Source organism: Epargyreus clarus, unplaced genomic scaffold, assembly GCF_041222505.1.
Source record: "Epargyreus clarus isolate Ecla_fem2 unplaced genomic scaffold, WU_Ecla_fem_2.2 ptg000026l, whole genome shotgun sequence".
NCBI classification, from domain to species: domain Eukaryota; kingdom Metazoa; phylum Arthropoda; class Insecta; order Lepidoptera; family Hesperiidae; genus Epargyreus; species Epargyreus clarus.
The window spans coordinates 9682478-9701595 of NW_027332233.1; the positions used below are offsets into that span (position 1 = coordinate 9682478).

At 35.6% G+C, this 19118-nt stretch overlaps 1 protein-coding gene across 1 annotated transcript; it reads right to left on the bottom strand.

Moving 5' to 3' along the window:
* Positions 1-1192: 1192 nt before the first annotated feature.
* Khc (kinesin heavy chain) lies at positions 1193-18885 on the bottom strand. Its single transcript, XM_073087287.1, has 19 exons — positions 18517-18885; positions 17407-17578; positions 17182-17325; positions 16957-17100; positions 16755-16879; positions 16394-16647; positions 16073-16181; positions 15813-15947; positions 14641-14813; positions 13292-13481; positions 12814-13104; positions 12167-12328; positions 10714-10880; positions 8863-8964; positions 6071-6188; positions 5410-5637; positions 4888-5002; positions 4479-4589; positions 1193-3650 (listed from the first exon to the last, which is right to left on the bottom strand). The coding sequence occupies exons 1-19, from the start codon at positions 18661-18663 to the stop codon at positions 3640-3642; spliced, it is 2898 nt and encodes a 965-aa protein (XP_072943388.1). The 5' UTR covers positions 18664-18885; the 3' UTR covers positions 1193-3639.
* Between the last annotated feature and the right edge of the window lie 233 nt (positions 18886-19118).

Here is a 19118-nt window from a genome sequence, read left to right on the forward strand (position 1 = left end):
GGCACAGCAACTTACTCATTTAGTCAGAGGGGCATCTCAATGTGTTACATATATGTATATATTATAATGTATGTGTTATCTCGTTTTATTTTCCTTTATTTTGATACCCTATTCGATTGAGTTGGGTAAAACTAAAACCAAACCTGTCGGTTTGGTTAGTTTTTTAAAAACGTGTTAATATTTCAGAAGAAAATCCATCATTTATGCTTTATAGAATATATAACTTCAGTGTTTCAAAGTTTCAGTCATTATTTTACCTCGTTAGGGGTAGAATTTCATTATTTTTATCCAACAAGCAAGATTCAAAATTTCATAGTGTTTGCTTCAAAATTGAAAAGTTCATTTTGTTCAAATTGACATTTGAACAAAATGAACTTTTAACCCTTATTTTACCCTATACGGGGTTGATTTTTCAGAAGGGGATAAATAGGCGTATCCTTGTTCCTATCCAAATACTAAATTTTATAGTAGCTTCAAAATTTAAGGATTTCAAAAAACTGTCATCTCCTATTGTAACCTCTTAGGGGTAGAATTTCCAAAAGGTCTTTCTTAGTACTTATTACGCCATATAGCGAACCCATGTGCAAAATTTCTGAACTCTAAATTGAGCGGTTTTGTCTGTACGTTGATTTCTGAAAAATGAAAGTCATTTAATTAGTCAGTCACCTTGCTGTTTTATATATATACAAATGTTTTTATAATCTCAGTTTAATTTCCTTTCATTTGATACCCTACTCGATAGGTTCGGTTAACTTTTTTTTTTAAATATGTTAGTATTACGCGCCAAAACATTCGCCATTCATGAAGTTTTTTTTCTAACACGTATATAAGGACACTCGGGTCATTGAGACGAATATAATGACACCTTAATTGTAGACTTTCATCCAGCCGTTTGTTAGATCCGACTAAATAAAGACAAACATACAAGATACGCACGAAAAGCATAACCCTTCCTTGGCAGTCGGGTAAAAAGAAGAGGTGTCTTTTACTAGAAATAAATTGAACTTCAGGTGTAACATAGAAGCTATGAGTAATTTGCAATTATATCAAGACTATACCAACTTACCAGGTATACGGCACATATGACCGGTGTGATGAGCATCAACGGTCGTTAACGACTCAAAAGGGTATTTACGTACAGGAATGGTATAATAATTATGATAATTAGAGGGTAGATAAATAAAAGAGTGTCTGTAGCAAATTAAATTCATAACTTTATTTTTATAATAAATAAAAATCAAGAAAACACTCTTTTTGAGAATTTTCCATATATTAAATACATCATACAAAAGATGTCAATACAAACTAAATCACTTGGTGCAAAGGCAAGCCAGTCGGTTGGGGTTCGCCCGAGCGCCAGCGCGGCCAGTTTGAGCTGTCTATACCTTCCTTAGCGACAGGCGAGTGAAAACCGAGGATAGCCTCATCTTTACTTACATTTAACAAAACGTTAACTTATTGATAAACAAAGATACAAACTGCCTTCCTCGTGGAATGCATCTTTGCAGACATCGCTAATTTTAAATGAAAAAATAGGTTTATTTGATCCATGATTACAAAATATTGTAAAGAGGTATGTAAAAAAGCGTATTACACTTCAAAAGTGAAAAAAAAACGAGATAATTTAGATTATGAAATACAATAAATAAAATATAAGAAAATCGTGTATCTAACTTAAGTATGAAATAATTTACTACAACTTTACACCTAAATGATATAATAAATGTATTGCAACACATTAAGGAGCTTTGGAACCATTAAGTAATTCGGGACTCGTGTTTCAGCTGGTAATTAATCTCAAACAATAAATCTATAAATTGTGATTTATCTTTGGTTTTTCTGAACATCTGTCGACCATAGTTCCATAACTCCTCGTTGGACGCAGCGTCTAGATTCAGTGCGACATGTAATGCAACAAGCCGGCACTGGGCTGCGTTAAACATGATTTTTTCATAAGTACTTACACACGGTACAGATCTACTACGAAAGCTAATGCATCTTAAAAGCAAATAGAGAACTTTAACCAAAATAGAGGCGCGCGTGTTAAAACCCATATTATAAATGTGCACTATCAATAAGCACAGGAATTTGTCACTAATTTATTGCGGTATAAGGGTGTGAATGTGTTTGAATTAAGACGTTAAAAATGTAAGAGCCGTATTCATAAAACGAGGCTGACGAGACACGAATCTTCCTTCACTAAAAACATCACAGCTCTCAAGCAAAAGTACGTCGCAGAAACTGGGGACCAGAATCAAGGTGATATGAATGATAACCCCTCTACACTATTTAAGATATCTCCTAAGTTCAATTATTCGTTAATGAATTCATTTATTATGCATTGGTTATATAAAATTATACCATAAATAAATACCAGAGCGAAATGTGTTTTAGTTGAAAGAGATTTTCATATTCGATTCTTGAATATAAAAATCACCCACTAAATTACGTTTGACTTGTGAGTCCTGTTAGCGCTGACCGTACCTAGTGGCTGAGAACTTGCTCGTTGCAGCAAGTCGCCCAGGTACACACGCTCGGGAACCAATGCGGACCGACCATAGATGAGCAGGTTACATCCGTCGAGTAACATACAAATTGCAATATTATTTTATTTCAGCATCAGTTATCACCCATCACACCTTATTTCACAACAATTTATTATCGTTTCGTTAACTTATTAAATGCTCTCATGTCGGCATAACAACGCTTATCACAATATATAAAAATATATATTAAAGAAGCTTAAACTAGAACTACACATTGAAGATGCATTCCGCTATGCATTTGCCACCACACCTGCAATCAACCACATGAATATTTCTTTTTTTCACGAATTTATTTGTGCGGCAGCACATGCAAGTCTGCAAGTAACTCACAGCATTTCTCTTAAAGATACTGACACGATATTGCATCTTGAAATAATTTATTTATACCTAGCAAGGAAGAAATGGCAGCACGCTTCACTTCAAACACTTTACATTTATTGATCCCTCGAAACATTGGTAACTGACTCAGTGTAATTTTGTACTGAACAATTTAACTTGGCTAGTATCAGGTTGCCAGTGTTGCACTCCATACCATTTCTTCCTTCGAGACAAAATTCATTTTATTAATGTATTCGACGCACATAAGCAATCAAGTTAAGAAACTAAATTTAATACTTTTGTCATTTCATAAAAATAGTGCTTTCTCCGATTATCATTAAAAGCAACATCAAGACCACCAAAGCCACGAGATTGCTTACAACATAATACTCTTTTAAACGGATAAATCTAATGGATAACCGTTACCGAAGATATATGAAGACCTATATGCATTGTGTATGTAAAAATATCGTTGCGCGCGATATTCTTTCATCAACATGTCACATAGGCCTTTATACAGCGAGAAAAGCTAGTCAAATCTAAATACATGTGCACTTAGTGACGTTAAGATTAGATAGCTCGAAATGTTAAGCCTAAGGAAAATCTACGATATTTTTATTATTTTTTTTTGTTTGTAGCTTATATTAGGCTTTTTCGTAAACACATAAGTAGTAATTATATTATGGGTATAATTTTTCAAGAATTAATTTTGCCGCCTTATTAGGTACACCTACGAAGTTTCATTTATTTTCTCTATGATGTAACGGCTGTCTCTTCAACTTTCATCTGAAAAATAAATGTTTTCAATTACATATCCATCTTTTACAAATAAAAGCATTGATGTGTCTTGTTCATGATTTAAAAATATGTGCCATATTTTGAAGTCTTAGTCATACTTTCACGAAACTAACACACGGTTTATCTCACGCGCTGCTCGTATCGGAAAAATATCGTACATGCTCATATACATGAGCACAAGTAGAATAAAAGTGTCTAAAAATAAAACCCTGGCACTTAGCATACGGTATAGCGTTGGTATGCAGCCAGAAAACGGATAAGTGTTACATTGACCTGCAGCAGGCAGCGCAATGAACTCACAAGGGGGCGATACCGCGTGCTATTCGGAAGTTATATCGATTTATTTTAAAAATAGACTACTAACACTGATTTATTGACATGAACAGGAATTTTAAATTGTGATGAATTTCTAAGTTACATAATGATCTTTGTAAAAAACTTGTATACTTACACCATATTTTAATAATGAATTGTGTATGATGTAAAATCAGTGTATACTTTCAGTATGTGTGTGTTTGAGCTCGTATGACTGTGAGAGATGAAAGCGATATTAAGGACTACTTAACCTCCTCGGCTCTTATACGCCCAAGTGTATTTGACTAGTGGAGACGTATAACCGTGTACAACCATGTATATAGTCCGCGTAAAACTGCTAGTCCGCTTTGAATATAGAAATGAATCGCGTTGCCCTAACAAATTGTATGACAACCTGCTCGGAACAACTTCAGAGCGGAGCGGAGCAGTTTGGCGATAACTATACATATGTGGTAAAATACGTGTGTATAGTTGGGTGTTGTGGTGTGGTCAATAACGTACCCCGTGCTCCGACGATGATAGACTTGCGCTTGATGTCCTGCGCCGGCGGCGGCCGCACCACGCCACCCGCACCGCCAACCAGGTGCCCGCCGCCCGCGCGGATAGGCTTGGCTGAAGAAAAATATCATTTATTAGTTACTTTTATTTTCAGCCTAATTATTTTATTGTGGCAAATAGACATGGAGTCCGCTCGAAAAAAATAGAGATAAAATTAAATAATATTGATAGTCTTGGGGAGATTTGTACTAGAGATACATGGACCAAGAACTTTGAATGAAACCAAAATTCAATCTCGGCAGAAATCTTACACTCCCTGTCATTTTGTCTGTTCTGTCTGTCATGTTTGTAATCTCAAATGATTAAAGATAGGACTCGTAAATAGGGAAAAAAGGAGAAAATAACAACTCACCAATTTGTGCCTGAGGGCCTCTTCGGGCAAGATTCTTGGCGCGCACTGCTTCCTTGATTCTGTCCACCTCGAATTGATATCTCTTGCGGTCGCGCATCGCTCCTTCCTTAGCCTCCTGTTGATTCGTAAAATATAAAAATTATAGTAGTTACTTCATATTTGTCCCAACTACCAAATCGATATAATAGAAATAAAGAAAACTGATCACTTAATTAATGTCTCTTTATGACTAACAAATTTACATGGAAGTAATATACCAATTCTTCATCTCCCAATTCCTATACAAGCAAACTACTAATTTACTACAAGTCAGTGTTAAACTTGGAATAATTAACATCAATCTACATCATTATCGTCAACAATGATCATCAACAAAGATCACAATCAACATCAACACCGACCATTCTCATCATCAACACCAACCATTCTCATCATCATTGTCAAAAAATCATCAATATCATTGTCAACAACCATCATCATAATCAACAACAACAACAACACCACCAATCATCATCATCTCACCTTGAGCGCGGTCTCGAGCGCCTTCACCCGCTCCATGGTCGCGCGCAGCCGCTTCTCCAGCTTCGGCAGTTCGCACCGCAGGTCCGCGTTGTCGCGCACCAGCTGCTTGTGCACCTTCGTCAGCTGCTCCAGGTTGTTCTCCAGGAACGAGATCTTCTGCTTCTGCGCTAGCGAGCCGCCCTCCTCCTCGGCGCCTTCCTCCGAGTTGGTAGACTTCTTTATTCTCGCCTGAACACAACAATCATCATATCATATAAGGTTAAGTTTATTCAAAAATAAGCTCTCGAGTATTATTTTCTGATTAGTATTACTGATAAAAGATGGTAGAATTAAATTTTCTTATTTTGGGTAGTTAAGAATTATTTGCCTAAAATAAACATTTAATTGAATTGAATAGACATTCAACTCTGGGTAATATATAAAGATCTATGTTTTAAATCTGACAAAATAGTCATCATGCCATTATCAAAAAACATAGGAGTAATAATTGAATAATGACTGCATGGTAAGTGAATAATTCAATAAGTGGCTATTATTATCATAATCACAATAAGTCATTGTGACGCTTCAGTTGACGAGCCTGTTGCTATATATTATATGACTAACCGATTTTAAAGTTACGTCCAAATGACGCTTATAATATCGGAATCTTATTGTATACCTGTAGATCTTGCACAAAGAGCTTCCTCAGGTTGTGCAGAGTCTGCAACTCCTTGGCCACGGTGTCCTCCAGTCCCTTGAGATCAGCTCTGGCTTGCTCACGCCGCTCCACGCTTTGACTGTGGTATAACACGCGATATCAGTTTAGGTTTACTTTGCCTTCACGAGTTAAAAGTAAAAGTATATAATAATATTTGATTCAATATACACGATGATTTCAAGAAGACAATGCATGAAATGCAATATTTAACACAAAACATCTTTTATATTGCAAAATAAAATATATTTTATCTATTCGGTGAATTAGTTCAGCAGAAGCGCGAATATATCAATAATGAACAAGTGTCTTACAAAACATGTACTTTGGATGTGCCTAATACTCTGTAAAATTACCTGTAAGTAGATGTGAGCTATCATATCGCCCAGCACGCACCCATCCATATTTTGGAGCTCGATAAGTACAGGCCGTAATTTTGAAAATGCCAACCCCCGGCAGAATGAATATGAATGGGATACGTGCGGAATAAAATGACAACTTAAAAATAAAAAAGCGAGGCGTCACAAGACCTTGCACTACATATACTTTGTACTTACGTTCACTAAAATATGTTTGAAAACATATCGTATCACAAAATTTACTTTTAAAATTGTTCGTGTCAGAGCCGATCAATCTAGAAAATGATAATTAAATCTAAAATATGAGTCATCGGGTACATATTATAATACATTTTCTAGACTAATTTGCGGGACCGATGACACGCCACGACCAGGTCTGAACCGTGCCAATAGATTATGACGATAATTTATTTATCTACAAACGAGTGTTGAGCAATCTATTGTGCACGGTCACGACACCGACAGGTTGAGGCGACAATCACTCCTCGGCATCAAGAGTGCGTACAGACTAAGGAAGTGACATGGACACTAGGAACAAATGCAATTGAACAATACTATGAGGCGTGGACAGAACAGGAATGGAATGAACAACATGGTCATGCGGTAAATGCAACAATATCACTACTTAAAATTTTAAGTTAAAATTATAAAAAATAGCACTAAACAAAAATATAAATGCTAACATTGGAATGGTGATATATGAATCTAAATGCAAAATTGATGAATGTTCTTGTTACAGATTAAAAGTCCTAATAATTACTAATGGTTCCACAATACTTAATACTACAGTGACTATATTTCACTAGTTTTACATATGTTAATATTATATTATTTATGAGTCTAACGTTCAAGGATTTTGGATTAGCTTCCCACAAACAGCATATGACCGACACATGTTATAGAAAAATATTTCAATAAAAATATATGCTTCCGGACTCTCTATACAAACATTCAAATTTATTTACAGCTATATTTACATGGTAATTTTCATAGTTAGTCATTATTCTCGACAACCAAACCATGTCGTTCAATTTGTGCATTTATGAGCAAACCAGTTAACATTAGAACATTATTGTAATGTTCGAAACATAACTTAAATCACGCAAGACATGAATGTCAATTGATGTAATATCGTAAATATATATTATTATTGTAAGGCAGTTTAATAAGAAATTTACCGCGTAGACGTATTTATATCTTAACAACATAACAAGGCAGTGAGTTGTAACATAATTATGATTATGCACCGAATGCTTATTTGCTTAAAAATATTTGCTAAACCTATTATAAGACTTGTGAACACGTTCAAATGTAAAGTAATATCGTAACAACGAGAACAACCGATGCACCTACATATTACGACGAAAAGCCTACCGAATTTTGAAATATATATTTAGACTAATTAATATTATTGCACCTATCGGCATACTACTTTTATTATTAATCCACACACGAACCACATTACGAAACATGCTACGACAACTACACGATACACTTAACATGAAGCATACTTATTCATAAGATAAGTACTTTCAACAAATAAAATATGTATAAATAATATCTGTAAACAGATTATTGACTAGCATCAAGTAAAAGCATTCAAAATGCGTAAAAAAATATGAAACAATCTCAACACGTTATTGCCGCGATGTCTCGGACAACTGTCCTATACGGAGTGTTAATTAAAAACTAATTATATTATTGCCATTATTATTAGTCACTATTAGTAACATAGGACAGTTGTGACGAACGACCCACGTTTCAAAGAAAATTTCACAGACATTCTTTACACACGACATTAGATTCCGTTTCAAAGCTAAGTCGCATATTACACGGCATTTCATATAGGACCAACATCACTTAAGAACTTTTTATCATTAACAATTACTTTCTGACAAATTTGATGATTGTCAGAAAGTAATATGTTACAATTTATTCCTTTAAATCAATTACATTTCTTTTCTGTATTTCTCAACCGCGTAATATGGACCTAGCTTCAATATTCTCCCGAATTCGGAAAGGCACAGCAAATTAACATCGGGTGTACAGATACCCGTGAACATATCACAGAAAACAAGCCGACAAGCTTAAACCAAAACGACTATTTGTGGGTAGCGATGTGTGAGAAGGATCATGGTGACTGAAATAAGTAAATGCAACTGAAGGGGATGGATGTTGCAGGAGTGACGGGGAGCGGGATTCTTAGGGATTGCCGAGAGCGACTTTTCCTCCCTGGCCGGCGTTTTGTAGAGATCGAGGTCCATCGGATATCCGAATCCCATTTTCTCTTTTTTTGGGGATATAATAAAATCGTGATAATCGTCTTTGAGCAGGGTCTGCCGATTGGCCACCTCCTTCTCGGCCTTGTCGAGGCGGCGCGGGGAGCGCGACACTAACATGAGTTCCTTCAGCTTCGCGGACTTGTCGGCCTCCTCGCGCTTCAGCTTCTCGTAGTCGTCCTGCAGCTGCTGGCGCGCCAACGTCAGCTCCTGGTACGAACTGCGGACAAACACATTCAATTAATTAAATTATTAGAATAGAATTCTCCTGATCTGAAAATTAAATTTCCTATAGACTGGAAGACATAGCTGTAGCTGATTAAAGAATGCAAGTCTATTTCACTACAACCAATGGACTGATAAAGCAGTATATCTCATAAGAAATTATAACAATAGGAAAGCAGAATGAATTAATTAATACCACATACACAAAAAAATATATGAAGACAATCTTATCAATACATAGAAATCGTTTTATAGACAATCGATAAAAAGATAATATAGTAATACATAGTGCATTAAACATGATGCATAAACAATCATAAAGAACAATGAAAAGATGCCTTTAAGTAGGTTCTCCATAGTGTGTATGAGTAAAAAAACCACTAAATTCACTATTACAGTGATGATTTTCTCTTCGAGATTCATAAAGTTTTTCTAAATAATATTACACATTTGCTTTAGTTAAATTAAATTTCAATTTATTCGAGATTACATAATTTTTAGTTGCAATTTATCTGATTATAATTTGCTTATTCATCATGCAAATAGCCAACCTAAAGCATATACCCCAATTGTCTTAGTTCCTTGGAACTGTTTATGTACTTTATTCTTATCAACATTAACTCAATGACTAACAACATGTTTCGTGTGGGTTGGGAAGATCTGACTCAGTATAACGCAATGTTCACTGTGCATATATGATGAGCAAAATATATGAGGTGAGAAGATAATAATCAATAATACCGTGTAGGATTACAAGGTCACAATACATAATTAATAGAATTTTAATAAGTAAACGGAATTTTGAACAAATTATTGTTTGAAACTTTATGTACATCTTGTGATATTTGCTGATTCATGAGTTGTAATGAGCTATTAACAAGAATTGTAACATGAAAATTACATTGTGGTTTTAAGATTTTAGTACTACCATCTGTCAATGAGTTGCACCAATGGACTAGAATGAGACATTCTTTAAATTAGAAGTTTTGGATAGCAGTGCATAGTAAAAATGCCCCTTGTGTTAAGTAGTTACTATTGTAAAGCCACTAATGTATATATATGTATATAATGGCTTTGATTGGCCGAAAAAAGACATTTTTTGGATATATTTCTAGGAGTCATATGACCAATGTGACTCATGAGCCTTAGGGAAATGTGCATTCAAGACCCTCGCCGCCTAACAAAGTGACCATTGTAATATTTTTTTATTTTCTACCTGACTGCATCACACAACGCCTTTCCAGCGCTTTTAAGATAAAACACATAAGTTGTTTTTAATGTTTCTTATATCAATCGATTTGTCGTAACCTTGCGATGGTCATTACAGACACGATAGTAACACCTTCTAAAAACATACAGATACAGGGTGAATTTTTCAAATAAGCCTTCAGGGCCAAATTCCAATACTATAAGAATTAGCGAAAACTGCTGAAAGGAGTTACGAAGCCGATTTTGATACAAACTAAAACTGCATCATTACTTTATTATTTTAAAATGTTTTTTTTCCTACCTGGGAATCGAACGAGGTCATGGTCGAATGAGGTCGAGGAAAGCACGGGAAACGAGAATGTGGAGCAGATACGAAAACCGGTTTTTCTCGTGTTCTCGCGAGATTCTCTCGAGAAAGTGGAGCGGGCTTGAGGGTCGTGACCGCCATGATTCTCGTTGAGCACAGTTCTACGGATGTTATTGCGCCACAGACAGATAGTATCTTCTAAAAGCGTGTACATGTAAGCATACGTACTCCTTGAGCTCCTGGTGGTGCCGCTGCAGCGCGGCGAGCTCGTCGCGCAGCGCGGACAGCTGCGTAGCGTGCGCGCCGCGGAGCTGCTCCAGCTGGGCCTCGAGCGCGCCGCGCACCTGCGAGTCCGCGCGCTGCTCCGCCGCCGCCAGCTGCACACGCTCCGCCGCCTGGGGGACAATGGTTTTTTTTAATACAGTAGCAGCAAACAAGCATGCAGTCCACTTTATGGTGAGTTGCCAGTACAGTTCTGACATATATGGACATCAGAAATAGATCAGAGCGTTTATGTTGTTATTATAAACATTCGCTAACACAATGCTTTTGTAAGTTGAGCTGGCCAGATTATAACAGTTATTTGGTCTACAGTTTTCAATATTTTTTTTTTATAATATAGCAGCAGCAGACGAGCATGCAGTCCACCTGATGGTAAGTGACTACTGCCGCCCATGGACATCTGTAATCAACCCCAGATAGGATTACATATTCCTACCTGAGGTTAACCACAGATGCGCCGTTACCCCTGAGGATTAAGCTGGAATGCCTCGGAAAAATATGTCTCCCTTACCACACCCTTCAAACCAGAACACAGCAGCAGCGCTTAACACTGCTGTTGTGAGGCAGAAATAGGTATGGCGGTGGTGCCGCCGGAGTCGAACCACAAAGAGTTCTACCACCTTCATTCTTGAATTAAGCCCAAAAAGTCTAATTTTTGGCTGTCTTTTGTGATACTTTAAGCAAAGCTGAGGTGTTTGAATAGTTTTCTTTATTTTTTATGACAAATGGCCACTGCAACACACATCTGTAATATGGTTCCAATAAGTTCAAAGTTATACTTTGTTAATCAAATAAATTTCATACACTAATAAAGCAGACTACATTCAGTGTACATGTTGCAGTCATTTGGATTAATGGCTCGTTTAATTAACACCATAGACGTTTTTTAAGCGACCTAGCATTGTGCGTTAACCTAAATATAGGAATAGTTATGAATACAATAAATCAATGTAGGTCATAAATGCGTCACAATTACGTAATTCTAAAGAATAGAAAGGTTTATGTTTACTTTTATTGACGACCCAAATTTATAGCTCCATAAGATTTTGTGAGCATATTGGCAACATAGATAAGTATAGATATCTCACAGCCTTTTAATTGAAGGAAGCCATTAAATGGCTTAAACGGCTGACAATTCTGTAAGCCATTTAATGGCTGTCATGGTGTAATTTACGCGGAACAATGCCGACACACAAGAACATAAAATCGAAGAAAAAAATGCAGAAAAATATCGTTTCATTCATAAATGATCTAAAAATTACATTTTTTTAATACTTTTCAAACACGAATATAGATGACAGTGACAATTTCAAATGTCAAAACTGGTTGCATTTTCTTGTTAGGAGTGAGTAATCTTTACTAATCTATGACTGTCAATAAAAAAGTCGGATAACATTACCTGCAGTCTTGCGCACTCTTCGCGCAGAGCGTCCGCCGCCTCCTCGAGCTGGCGCTTCTTGTTCTCCGCCTCGCGCATGGACTCCGCAAGCGAGGCACAGCGCGCCTCGTGCTGCGAGATCAGCAGCCGGCACTCGCCCAGGGAACGCTCGTACTCCTCGATCTAAATTAGAACATATTTATGTTTTTTTTTAATAGCACAAATACAGTTCTGATGGTGTGGCTACTGCCGCCCGTGAAAATCTGTAAATTAACCCCAGATAAGATTAGCGTCCCACCAGAGGTCGACCACAGTTGCGTTGGGACTCCTAATTTTCTCTTTACACTCTAAACGGGAATGCAGCAGCGCTGAACGCTGCAGTCATTATGCAGTTGTATATGCGAATCAAACCACAAAGGGTTCTACCATTTTCAAAATGAACACATTGCGTTTACCATTAACCATCTCAATAAAAATCGTCTTTACTCTTAGTCGAAAATACTGAAAACCTTGAAGTCTCACTATTTATTACGCTATAATTGCGATTTATTTATTTACACAAACAAAATTCCATAAATACTTATATCAGAATTGTGTCAAGTATATAACCTTCAGTGACCTAATTCAGATAGGTGTGCAAAACATAATTACGCTAATGAATCGCTGACCTTTTGATTGGCGTCAATATTAGCGGACTCGAGCGAGTGGCACCGCTGCACTATGTTCTTGACCTCGCTCTTCATCTTGCTGATGTGGAGACGTGCGACGGTGAACTCTTCCTCCAGCTTGCCAACGGTATCGACGTTAAGCTTGAAGTCGAGCTCGGAGCCACCCACAGCCGCCCCGATCTCCGCCAAGTCTCGCAGAAGGTTCGTTAGCAATTCCGCAATGCGTTTACGCTGGTGCGCGGAGAGATCGCGTAATTGCTGCAGTTCGGATGTGGCGCTGGTCAAAGCACTCTATAGAACAAAATAATATTATATCATAAACATCGTTTATTCGTCTTTTCACAAGTTAGATGCAATTTCCATTATCAAATATGAGATGACACTTTATGTAACACTGATATAAAAATGTATTTTTATAGCAATGAAAATGTCACTTATCACACAACAATTCAAAGAAACAATATTTTTAACCAATTACCTGTTTAGTCTGCAAGTCCTCAGACAGCTGGTCACACTCGCGGCTCTTGCTGTCCACCTCCTGGGACTTCTGGTCGTAGTTGACGGCGAGCTCCTCGAGCGCCTGCAGCACCTCCTTCACCTCCTCCTTGGCGGCCTCGTTCTCCTGCTGGATGCGATTCATGTCACCCTGCAGCGCTTCGTAGTCGCGCCTATTGGAGACAATGAAAAAGAATTTACGCTTTATGAAGCACAGACAACACAATCTTTTTATTAAATCCATTTCTTTTGAAGTGGTACTCCATGCGTATTTACACAGTTTGAAGTAGTTCCTGCGTTTCGGAGTGTACGATGGCTGACTTATAAATAAGGCGTCCATCCGAATCCTCAGAAGTGACAACGCATCTGTAACTGGATTCTGGTAGAATTCCTGTTCTATATAGATTTGGTTACCATCAGATGGTCTGCATCTTCATTTCATGTTCATTTATTATTTTAATGTAATAATAGTTTGACAACGGTAACATAACAGTTTATTACATTAATATGCAGGCTTATTATGATGGTATGAAGACAAAAAGTACCTAATACTGCATGTTATTATAATGAATTGCAGTTACTTTTGAGTACATTCATAATTACATTTTCATACTATTACATAACCATCATTATACTACTTCAATTATAAAATACAACACGCTTAAAATAATATCTAGACATCTTAATCTTTCGCAATGACACACTCCAATAAATTACTTTAATTAAAATTTTACTGCAACAATTTTTGGAATAAGAGTTATGACAAAATTTTGATTCCATTAAAATTATTTCATGCAACACTTTCTTAGATAACAACAGACATTAAATTCACATACAACCTGTTACATTATGCACACTTACAACAGACTATAATTATTTGTGAAGTAAGGCCTTATTAGGTGTCTGCATAAAAACGTATTTTATTTGGTTGAGCAATGCATTCAAATGTAGTTAACACCGTCAATATGATGTAGTAGGTTATAGAAAACATCATTTTAGTTCCTACACTACTATTATTATTATTTTTAAAGGTGATAGAACAAACAGTTCGATAGAAGAGGTATCTCAACCACGCCTATTTCTAGTGTGAAGGTGATACTGGTATCTTCCACATGAGGGGACCATGTTAGTATTTAGGAATGGCAATGCATCTGTGTTCGATTAACTGTAAAAGCTCTATTCTGTAAGGAATTAGCTAGAGGTGCCATTTACCATCAGATGGACTGACTGTCCATTACACATGAACACACACAAGGAGAAATAGCGAAACCTACAATAGATACATTAATCACTTGGAACCAATCGATTTTTTATCCAAATAAGATAATTTACCTTGTGCAAGCAATCAGCTCCTCCTGCTCCATCATCTGCTCTTTGAGTTTCTCAATGAGCTGCGAGTGCTGGTTGATCTCTTCATCCTTGTCGTCGAGCTGCTGGTACAGAGCCTCCAGTTTCCCTTGCATGGCTGCATCCTCCACCGCGCTCGACACAGCCACAGGCACAGGCTATTTATAAACATTGTCATATTTCATTCACAGTAACCCAAATAAAAGGGTTAATCACTCACTTCTTATAGCTTTAGATAGATTTTAGAAGGGTGGATTCATTATTAATAAAGTGTTGTCATGAACATCTCAAAATAACTCCAAGATATTTAGAGTATATGATAAACACATATCATGTCATAAACATTAAATTACAAAACTCAATGTTTACGTTTATACATAGAGAATAATAGAGATCTCAACTTATATAAAGCAAAGTTCATAAGAAAGTACAGACACTTTCAAATTATGATGAATAATATGACGAAGTAAGGCTTATAGCCATTCCTGTATTTCAAGCAGTTTTACATTCCAATAAAGTACTAGGATAAAATTATAGACATGATCTCATTCTATGACCAACTTGTTTATATGAATGGAGATTCTCATTATAAAATACTAGCGAATACCCGCGACTTCGTCTTCCTGGACTGTATTAATTGGTCATAAACTATTTTTGGACAAATTCATTCAGCTGTTTGTGCGTGAATGAATACGATTTTCTTAAATTATCAGTAAGAAGTAAGATAGCTCATAAGAAAAATGCCTACAAATCTTTTAATTAAATTTATGTCAACACCTCAGACAAGTGTTGAATGATCCAGTTTTACATAAAACTGTGACTTGTGATGATGTAACTTCATTGATTTTAGGGCATGACTTGTTTCACTTTCAACTTCTCTTTCTAGTTAAAATCGCAAATGTTATCAGAAAGTAATAAAGATATCTTAATCACAAGGATCGTACAATCGTAGATTAATTGTATAATAATGTAATTTATTGTTATTAGTATTGTCATAATAAATTAAATTATAACACAAAGATTATACCAACAAAAACAGGCAGCTATATGTAGTACTCTATATAATCCACACTTTCTTAGGTTTCGTGATGATTCTGACAAAACTTGAAGTAGACCTTAAAACACACATAAACATAACCATGAAAATATATACAAACCGGTGCAGGTGGTTTCTCTTCAATGAAGGATGTAACAGGTGTAACCGCTTCAATCTCCACCAAGTTGACTTGTTCCTCTGGACGTACAGTCTCTCCAGAGCGCCAGCGGTTGACCTCAGCTTCAAGCTTCTCAACCTACATGATAATTATGATAAACATATTAAAAACAATGAAATTGTCATACAATAAAAAAATACTTTATTAATAAACCTAATTAAACTAAGTCTGTGTCTTCTTTGCTTTTTTTTTGTTTTAATTACCTTCCCTTTAAGCCTGGCCACCTTCTCCTTCTCCCTTTCATAGCGACGCTTCCATTCCTCGGCAGTAAGTTCCTCATTGACACACACAACATTCTTGACAGTTTTCGCTCTGAAAATGTACTAATTTTACAGAGGCATTGCATGTTACAATATGTAAGTTAAAATTATGAAAAATTTTAGGAAAATTCTGAAGATTTATTATACTCACTATAAATACATAAATGTTTAATAAATCAATTCGATAGGATCAATAATTATTAATGACAGACATATTTCTATAACATGTTGACAATTCTAAAGTTTAGATCATTTTTATCTCACCTTTTGCCAAAGTCAAGAGTACTCTTCGTTTCACTCTCGTTGAATGAAGCAGGTGAACAGCAAATAACTATAGTCGTCCTTGCGTTTCCACCAAGTGATTCTTGTAAAATTCGAGTTAGTTTGGAATCTCTGTATGGTATGTGCGATTTATTACCATCAGCTAGAGCAGATATAACATTCCCCAAAGCAGAGAGTGATTTGTTAATATTTTTGGCTTCATCAAGGACCGTACCTTCAGCACCAGTTTTAGATACCTAAGAACATCCAAAAAGAGATTAATAATTAAGTAGATAAACAGGTTGACCATAATTATGTTACATAAGTATCTATATAAGTATGTCTACTATGACAAATGTTTTACCTTTTCAGAACCAGCCAAGTCCACAAGGTATAACTTCCCAGATAGCTTTTTCTGGTTTTCCAAATTTTCCTGTTTAACATTAATGAGGAAGACCGAATGAGATCTAGACGAGTGTTCATTCATATCTGAAAATAAAATAATGTTTTGCATATGTCTTTCACTTCACACATAAATACCTAAGAATACTTGTTTATATACATACTTGTAACAGCAATATGTCTATTGGATTTGCCTTCCTCAATTACTTCGAATACCTCTTCTGGACTTGACACAAATCTTTCAGTAGCACCTTTGACGAATGGGACTCTGTTTTTATCTTCATGAACACTGAGGTTCACCTTGGATACTGCAACAATTAATTGTATACACTATTGTTACACTGAAATAAACCGCTGAAAATAACTCAAAACACTTAATCAAACTATACCATCTAACAGATCCCGGATTTTGTCCATGTAAATTTCAAAATAAGATACTTTTATATGAAATTCCAGGTTTTCTTCCATTGCGTAGATATGGTTGAATATGTCGTTGACTATTCGTGGAATTATACCCTGTTTTCCTGGATCACCTACAAAACAGAAAAAACATGTTATTGCATTAAAAAAAAAAAGATTATTGGCATTGCATAGATAATAGAATGAATACAAACCTATGACACCTTCCATGGTATGTGTTTTTCCGGAGCTAGTCTGTCCATAGGCAAATATAGTGCCATTGTAGCCTGCCAGCACATCTGATACAATACTTTTTGCAGCCTCATTGTATACTTTTTCTTGAGTGGCATTTGGTTTGAAAACTTTGTCAAACAAGTATACTTTGCCCTACAACAGAACATTTTGTCTATCTAAATGAATCTGAAAATATGCTTGAACATGAAAAGAAAATAAAAAAAAATTACCATTTTTTTAATATTGTTTATGGTATATAATATATAAATATTTATTATTCAGTTATGGACAACCAGATACCTCACCTCACCAATAAAAATCAATAATTTTGTAATGAATTAACAATTATTGAATTTATCTTACTATATATTTTTTGAAAATAAATAGCTATACAACTACATTTATGTGATAGTAAAGTATACACTGTGTTATTATGACTAATAATAACAGCTGATTAGTGCATTACTCTGAAGTATGATTTATAGGTACATGAGTATTCACCACAAGAGACAATTGCCTTTATAAAACACAGCTGTTATGATATCAAGTAAATATATTTTCTTCTAGCAAAAGTAAAAAAAACACATTGAAGACACATTCATCATCTTCACCATCATAATAGTTCATTATTTAAAAGCCATATCATGAATGATAATATATTATCAAATATTTTCAAATTATCATTAATAAAATTCACTCTTTGTTCACTAAAAACAGCTAATAAAAACATAATTCTTATTTTCAACCCAATGTATTATTTCGTGTTGTGAATGGATTTTACAAAATGTAAACAAAAATAAAAACCATGTTACAAAAAGCTTTACTCAAATTTATTCCAAGAATTCTCGGGTCAAGGTCGAGAAAGTATTTGTATTGATTTTCGACAAAGCATATTTGTATTTCCTATTTGGGTAAAATATATCGAGATTCTTCAAATTTTTGTGATCGCAATCGTAGTCAACGGAGCGGAATAGAAAAGAAAGGCCATTTCGTAGCAGGTGAACACAAGTCGTAATGTATTAGTCATCGTGATCTAAATTAGGGCGATGATAGAAGAAACCAACATGGGCCACACAGAAATGATCACTTACCCCTATTGAAATGCAGTTATCGTCAGGGCCCGATGGAAACTTCACAATGAATTTGGAACCAGCTTTTTCTTCGGAGTCATTTAGTGGCCGAAATCGGCAAACGACTCTAATGCTGTCTTCAGCAGCGATTTCACGATCCGCTGCCATTTTACTAAATAAAATAGCTTACACTAAAATCGTCTATGCAATTAAAAAAATAAAACGTTAATGGAACATAAAACCGTGCATGAAGAACTACAAAGTTAGAATTTGTCACTGGGAAATCTTCATGACAGCAATATCAAAATGTCGGCCATATTCTTTTCTTTGATGAAGAAAGGCCTGAAATTGGGCATCTATTGGTTGCACGATCCAACTTCTCACCAAGACTCCAACATGGTAAAGGAAAATCGATTTGTTACCAACATAAACATTAGAATTTATAGTGCGTTCATAATATACAATTACTAACGAAATAAGAAAAACAATAATACATCATCATCATCATTTTATTAATTATATTAAATGACAAAAGGATAATATTAAATTTCATTATTTAGAAAAAATAAAATAAAAATAGCGCAAAATAAATATAAGGGCTTGCACACATGTTGCTATTGGTC

Excerpts from the sequence above, each read along its gene's own strand:
- Khc (XM_073087287.1), bottom strand. The coding sequence starts at position 18,663 with ATGGCAGCGGATCGTGAAATCGCTGCTGAAGACAGCATTAGAGTCGTT. Across the intron at positions 16,648-16,754 it reads ACTTGGCTGGTTCTGAAAAG|GTATCTAAAACTGGTGCTGA; the intron begins GTAAAACATTTG and ends GGATGTTCTTAG. Across the intron at positions 6,189-8,862 it reads GCGAAGCTGAAGGAACTCAT|TCAAAGCGTGGAGCGGCGTG; the intron begins GTTAGTGTCGCG and ends GTTATACCACAG.